This window comes from Myotis brandtii, unplaced genomic scaffold, assembly GCF_000412655.1.
Source record: "Myotis brandtii unplaced genomic scaffold, ASM41265v1 scaffold463, whole genome shotgun sequence".
NCBI lineage: Eukaryota > Metazoa > Chordata > Mammalia > Chiroptera > Vespertilionidae > Myotis > Myotis brandtii.
Window position 1 is genome coordinate 3,141,584 of NW_005367694.1, and position 7,994 is coordinate 3,149,577.

The 7,994-nt window shown below is 42.4% G+C and overlaps 1 protein-coding gene across 1 annotated transcript; it reads right to left on the minus strand.

The window, feature by feature from the left end:
• Positions 1-6,332: 6,332 nt before the first annotated feature.
• LOC106727665 (olfactory receptor 8B12-like) lies at positions 6,333-7,322 on the minus strand. Its single transcript, XM_014547032.1, has one exon. It carries the CDS (start codon positions 7,287-7,289, stop codon positions 6,333-6,335), a length of 957 nt encoding a protein of 318 aa, XP_014402518.1. The 5' UTR covers positions 7,290-7,322.
• Between the last annotated feature and the right edge of the window lie 672 nt (positions 7,323-7,994).

Sequence of the window (7,994 nt, forward strand, 5' to 3'; positions counted from 1 at the left end):
CATGGATTTACGGCAAAGATCTTGGACGTCTGCAATATGCTAATGTTGACAGAACACCGACAGTCCTGCTAGATGCCGTACCTTTTATCTGTGACCTGCAGGGTGAAGGTATTTGGAGGACTGGCAAAGGAGAGTCACTCGGTGCCAGAAAGAGCTGGAAACCTTCCCACGTCAGGAGCTGCCCAGAGCTCAGCTTCATCACAGCCCCCAGTTTGGGGCTTTGAAAACAGGAATCCATTTCTAAGTGACATTTATCTGAGGAATGTATTTGCTATAAAAAGCACGTTGCATTAACACTAGCAATACAAAATACAGGATTTCAAGGCGTGTTAAGGGCATACCATGTTCCAAGATTGTGCCGGAGGGAGAAAATGCCAGGAGGGGGCCTTACTTGAAGGCAATTTGATGGAGGGCAGGTGGGGACGTCTTAATTGACTTAAAAAATGTATCCTAAAACTGCAGAGTCACTAATCTTGTAAAAAAAACCAAGACTTTCCTTGTTGGATGAAGATGTCTCAGAAATCCTAATTGCAGGATGGTGAAGGCTCTGCTATTTTTTAACATCTCTGTTGGCCAGGAAAGCCACAAAACCTCTGGAACATGGTGGGGTTTTGTTGTTGTTGGTGGTGGTGGTGATGGTGGTGGTGGTACTTTTCAAAGCTTTCTCTAGGGAACTTTTCCAAAGACTAGTTTTCCTCCCGAAGTAATGCTGCAGTTGAAGTAACCAGGATTAGGAGTCTAAACATCCAGCTGTGTGGTCTTGGGGAAGTAAACATGTTTTCAGCCTGGGATTTCCTCGCTGCAAACAGGAATATCCAACCCTGCCTCATCTACCTCTGGATGTTCGGTACAGTACACCTGCCGCCCTCTTCCTTGCCCATCCTTAAGTGGTAAGTGCCTCAAATTTCCAACCTCACCTTTCTCATCCCCCTCATCCCATGTAAATTCCCAGAGTAATTCCATTCCTTCCTATGGTTTACCCATCACCTGCTGATGTGTTAATTATGCATTGTCTTAAGTATTCCATTGCTGAAAAGACTCACAACTCAAACCTTGTATAGTCACAGAACAGGTTTATCACAAGTAAAGGATAAAGCAACAGCTGGAGGGAGTATGCAAAGGGAGGGGGGTCCTTTTCAGGCACTGGCTTCCTTGTCCTCCCACCACTGGGTTGTACCAGATGTACTTGTCTCCAGGTCTGTTTCTTGGAATGAAAAAAATCCGAAGTCTGCTCTGCTTCGAGTGGGCTGGTATCTCAGGCATCGTCCACGCATGTGACCAGCATGAACTGGTGCAACCCCCAGGATCCACTGAAACCAGGTTCCATTATTATCAAATTATCATAATTCAATTATTATTGCCATACAATAAGCATGTCAAACTCAAAGGCTAACACGGGCCAAATAAACAAGGTTTAAATGTATGTGGGCCGCAAAAAAAAAAAAAAGCTTCAATTTTCATAGAAATGTATGTTTATTTCAATACAGACATGCTGAATACAAAGGGCTGAAATAAATGAGTAATCGTTAATGCCCTGACCAGTTTGGCTCAGTGGATAGAGCGTCGGCCTGCGGACTGAACAGTCCCAGGTTCGATTCCGGTCAAGGGCATGTACCTTGGTTGCGGGCACATCCCCGGTGGGGGGCGTGCAGGAGGCAGCTGATCGATGTTTCTCTCTCATCGATGTTTCTGACTCTCTATCCCTCTCCCTTCCTCTCTGTAAAAAAATAAAATATATTTTAAAAAAAATGAGTAATCGTTAACATAAACTAATAGAACATTTTAATAAAGTTAATATTTTTTTCTTGAACATTAACTTACCAGACACTGAATAACTGCACAAATTAATAAGCATAATGCAGATAAACCTATTTTTCTCGTTCTCCGAAAGCAAAAAGTTTCCTGTTGCCCACACCAAACAAGTCAGTCCAAGACTAATGACGTGGCCATCAGCTACTAAAATATTCGCTGCTAGTATTAGTGGGGAGAAATGGTGCGCCTGCGCGTATAGCGTGTAAGGAAAGTGAATGCAACACCATTATAGTCATCAGTCATTAGCGAACGTTGTAGTTTGTTATTAATAATTATGTATAACAGGATATTGTAAAAATTAAGTTACGATATTTTTATTAAAACGTTTCTTACATACTGTTGTATTGGCTGGGCCGCAAAAATATTCATTGTGGGCTGCATGCGGCCTGTGGGCCGCGAGTTTGACATGCTTGCCATACAACATTGGCCAAAACAGGTCAGGGACCCACGGTTATAAAACATCGTTTATCTTTAGTAAATATATTCCATGGCATTGGCAGTGGTCGGTACAATTGATATCTGCCAAATGTATATGTCCAGCTCAGACCTATGTCCTGTACTGTCAACAGACTGTCAGACACCCCCACTGGGATATCTCAGAGACACCTAAGACTCAACCATGTGAAATACACGGATCCCTAAAATGTTCTTCTCCTGTTTTTTAATACAGGCAAAACACAAAATTAATGACTAAAATGAACACAATCTTCTTATTCTTGTGTGACCTCCCCATCCAGCCTGAAACCATAGATGTTGATGATTGAGCTGAAACTTAACTTCTCAGCCTGTCACTCATTAGTTTGTTACCATATGCAAAGCAAAACTGCCTATTTGGCATGGATAATGAGAGACTACATCTTTGTCTCTTAGATCTTTTAACTTTATTCTTTTTTTAAATTGTTTGAAAAATTTTAAAGTATTTTTTATTGATTTTTAGAAAGAGAGGAAGGGAGAAGGAGAGAGAGAGAAACAGTGATGTGAGAGCATAACATCAATCTGCTGCCTCCTGCATGCCCCCTACTGAGGATCGAGCCCACTACCCAGACATGTGCCCCGACTGGAATCAAACCTGCCACCTTTTAGTGTACAGGACGACGCTCCAACCCACTGAGCCGCACTGGCCAGGGCCGTTTGGCAGTATTTATCAAAGCGAAACATAAGCCTACTCTATGATCCAGCAGATCCACATCTAAGTATTATCCAAAAGAATTGTCTGCTTAGTTCAATCAAAATACATGTTCAAAAATGTTTCTAAAAGTGATGGAGGCAGAAATAGAATATTGGGAACCAGCTAGAATTGTAAGAAATATTAATCATGCTGTATTCACCATCATTGTTTTGTTCTGATTCAAGAAGGCACATTCTAACCTGGTTGGCAGTTACACTCGGGACCTGGGAGCTCACCTGGAAATGCAGCCCATCCTCCTGCTGCCTCCTGCATGCCCCCTACTGGGGATCGAACCCACTACCCAGACATGTGCCCTGACTGGAATCAAACCTGTCACCTTTTAGTGTACAGGACAACGCTCCAACCCACTGAGCCGCACTGACCAGGGCCGTTTGGCAGTATTTACCAAAGCGAAACATAAGCCTACTCTATGATCCAGCAGATCCACATCTAAGTATTATCCAAAAGAATTGTCTGCTTAGTTCAATCAAAATACATGTTCAAAAATGTTTCTAAAAGTGATGGAGGCAGAAATAGAATATTGGGAACCAGCTAGAATTGTAAGAAATATTAATCATGCTGTATTCACCATCATTGTTTTGTTCTGATTCAAGAAGGCACATTCTAACCTGGTTGGCAGTTACACACGGGACCTGGGAGCTCACCTGGAAATGCTGCCCATCCTCCCCATTGCCTATTACTATGGAAAGATGAACAACCTTGCTGTGGAAACCAGGATGCCAGCCCTTTGAAGACCCCAGCCACTGCATGTCACTAAGCCCTTTGAAGATCCCCAGGCCTCTGCTTACCTGTTAACTGCCCATTGGCATACCCTTTGGCTACGTTCCCATGTAATCTTTGTCCTTCTACCCAATATAAGCAGCTGGCTTATGGTGGGTGCAGAGCAGATTTTTGTGGATGACCTGCTGCTCTCCCATGCTGCCGGCATTATTGGAATAAACGCTCATATATGATTCAACCCTGTCTCAGCTTAATTGACTCAAGTAGTGACAGACAGCACGGATCCATTTATTGTCCAGTTACAAAAGCTCTATTAATAATAGGCAAAAATTTGAAAGTATCTAATTTTATTAACAGGTTAAATAATTGTATATTCATATAATGGATACTACACAGCAATATAAAATAATAAATCTATCCATATATACTACAATATAGACGAATAACACAGGCTTTAGGTTCCCTAAATTCAGGGGCCTATTCAATCTCATTTCAATCCTCCCTTTATATGCTTATTCTTTTCTTTTTGGCAACATTAAGCAAAATCAAAGGGCAAAATTAAACAGTTAATCAAACGTCCTCTATTTCCCAACAGAAGTGAATATTCCTAAGGAAAAGGCCATCAGTCAAAATATTTCCCAGCACTTCATTTGCCATTGCTTCTTAAAGGAACTTTTACCAATAATTGTTGAGTGTAGACAAAAATTATTCTCTAAATAATTCTCTAAAAATAATGATTTTTTAAAAATATAAAGCTCCACTTTCTATTACTTAATATGGCAGATTTATGAACTTATCATGAGGTCACCATCTCCTACCCATATGCAATTATTACAATATCAAGGCTTCTGCAATCCCTGAAAATTCTATAGCAATTGCCTCTCCTAAGAAGCAACAGCTTGGTGCTGCCCTGATAAGTAAATCTGTGCCCACAGCCACCTAGGGCTCTGTGACATCCTCCAGACCTGTGTCACCCATTGAAACAGAGTGCAAGCCACATGTATTATTCTGAACCCTCTAGTACAGCGGTTCTCAACCTGTGGGTCGCGACCCCTTTGGGGGTTGAGCGACCCTTTCACAGGGGTCGCCTAAGACCATCGGAAGACACATATATAATTACATATTGTTTTTGTGATGAATCACTATGCCTTAATTATGTTCAATTTGTAACAATGAAATTGGGGGTCACCACAACATGAGGAACTGTATTAAAGGGTCGTGGCATTAGGAAGGTTGAGAACCACTGCTCTAGTAGATACCTTAAAAAAGAAACAGATAAATTCATTTTAATGAGGCCGAAACTGGTTTGGCTCAGTGGATAGAGCGTTGGCCTGTGGACTGAAAGGTCCCGGGTTCGATTCCAGTCAAGGGCATGTACTTTGGTTGCGGGCACATCCCCAGTGGGAGATGTGCAGGAGGCAGCTGATCAATGTTTCTCTCTCATCGATGTTTCTAACTCTCTATCTCTCTCCCTTTCTCTCTGCAAAAAAATCAATAAAATATATATTTTTTAAAAAATTCATTTTAATGAAATATTTTATTTAACATAATACTAGTATACCCAAAATGTTATCATTTCAACATGTAATCAAGTAAAAAGTGTCAATGAGATGTTTTATATTAATTTTCATATTCTTCCAAGATTCAGTGTGTATATTACACCTACTCTGCACACCTACAGTCTGTCTCAATTTGGATGACCACATTTCAAGTGCTCAATACCATCATGACCATGACTACCATATTAGGTATTGCAGTTCCCAATTGTCTTGGACCACAACCAAGATAACCCTAGAAATGACACTCTAAACTTTGTCTCATCCTTGATATGACACCTCTACCAAGCATCTTTATACCCCATAAAACTCAATTTCTCTTCCCTGGAAGTCCTAACTCACCTATGTCCCTACTACTCCACCCACCAATCCAGTGGTCGCCATACTTGCCTGTGAAACCTAACATACTTCCCACTTCCACACTACGAAATTCATCAGACACTGCTCTTGTCATTTTGCCAAGACTAACTCAACAACAGTTTTCACTTTTGTTTTTCAGTTCCAGCTCTGCCACCAGAAAGCTTTATATTGCCGGACAACCTACAAATACTTCTGCCTCTCCAAAATTTGATGTATTATATAAAATTTGAGACTAAGTGATTCTGAAGGCCCATTCAATATTGGGAACTCTGTAATCGTAGAAACTATTTCATAAAATAAAGAAGGAAGATTTAGGGGATGAGAATGAGAGAGAATAAACCCATTTGGGACAGTTAAAATTTCCTTTATATATAGAATAGAAAAGCATGAAGCTTGAATTCCTTATCAAAAATTAAAATAGTAGGCCTGACCGGTTTGGCTCATTGGATAGAGCGTCGGCCTGCGGACTGAAAGGTCCCAGGTTCGATTCTGGTCAGGGGCATGTGCCTTGGTTGGGGGCACATCCCCAGTGGGTGGGGGGGAGGGTGCAGGAGGCAGCTGATCGATGTTTCTCGCTCATAGATATTTCTGACTCTCTATCCCTCTCCCTTCCTCTCTGTAAAAAATCAATAAAATATATTAAAAAATAAGTAAATAATAAAAATAGTAATACTAACAATCTAATTAAAAATTCTTCATCCATTGTGTTTCCTTTTCCAAAAGAAAGTAATTCTGTCCAAGGATTTCTTCAGGGCTAATTTGACATCCTTATTCCTCAGGCTGTAGATTAAGGGGTTCAACATGGGCACCACAATGGTGTAGAACAGAGAAGACACTTTCCCCTGGTCCAGGGGTAAAACAGAAGGCGGTTTGAGATACATGAAAGCTCCTGAACCAAAGAAAAGAGAAACTGCAATTATGTGGGAGCTGCAGGTACTGAAGGCTTTGGACCTGCCTTCAATGGAGCTAATGTGGAAAATGCTGGAAAGAATGAAACCGTAAGAGATAAAAATGGTAGCAATAGGCAGCCCAATGCCAATGGCCACAACAACAAAGACCACCAGCAAGTTTATGTAAGAGCTGTTGCAGGCCAGCTCGAGGAAAGGAATGATGTCACACATATAATGATTGACAAGGTTGTCAGCACAAAAGGTCAGAAACATTATATTTCCTGTATGAGCGAAAGCCCCCCAAATCCCCATCCCATAGACACCCAGCAAGAGAGATAAACACACCTGCGGAGACATGGTGACCGTGTACAACAGTGGCTTGCAGATGGCAACATAGCGGTCATATGCCATGGCTGAGAGGATGAAGGATTCCGAAAACACAAAGAAACAGAAGAAAAATAACTGAGTCATACATCCTGCATAGGAGATGATGTTCTTTTTGGAGACAAAACTCATCAGCATTTTGGGGGTGATGGTAGTCGAGAAACTCAAATCTATGAAGGACAAGTTGAAGAGGAAAAAATACATGGGAATGTGAAGGTGCGAGTTCAGCCCAATCAACGTGATCATGCCCAGGTTCCCCACCACAGTGACCATGTAAAAACCGAGAAACAGGAAGAAGAGGGGCAGCTGGAGTCCTGGCTGGTCTGTCAAGCCCGAGAGGATAAACTCTGTCACCGAGGAGGCGTTATCTGCAGCCATTCTCCTCCGGGAGGGTCTGGGAGGGAAAAGGAAAAGAATTGCTTAGAGAAAGAGAGGGGAGGAACCCCATTCTTTTTTTTTTTAATATATTTTATTGATATTTTACAGAGAGGAAGGGAGAGAGATAGAGAGTTAGAAACATCGATGAGAGAGAAACATCGACCAGCTGCCTCCTGCACACCGCCCACTGGGGATGTGCCCGCAACCCAGGTACATGCCCTTGACCGGAATCGAACCTGGGACCTTTCAGTCCGCAGGCCGACGCTCTATCCACTGAGCCAAACCGGCTTCGGCTGGAACCCCATTCTTAAGAACAGCATTCGAACACAGGTTTTGAACTTCAAAGAAGATGGCATTTTCTTGTACCTGCATCTCTGTCTTTAGGGTCCCAAAGTGGCTTGAACCATTCTAGTAACTGAGGGTGAGATTTGCCTCCCAGGTAAGGGCGAATCCAACTGAGGAGAAGTCCACAAAGCCCGGCTGGGGTGACCCTGCAGCCTGCCCTCTTCTGGCGCTTCCTTCCCTCTAAAGCCCTCGCTCAAGTTCTGTAAAGACCTTCTCTCAGGTGCTCTTGAGAGGCTGAAGCCAGTGGGCCCTGTTTCAATGCTCTGTGGCGATCTGATTAAACCCCTTTAACAGATGAGGACACTGGGCATACCAGTAAGTTCCTTGCACAAGTCCCAGTCCTTCTAAGTGGCAGCAGAG

Coding starts and splice junctions, on each gene's coding strand:
- LOC106727665 (XM_014547032.1), bottom strand. CDS start 7,289: ATGGCTGCAGATAACGCCTCCTCGGTGACAGAGTTTATCCTCTCGGGC.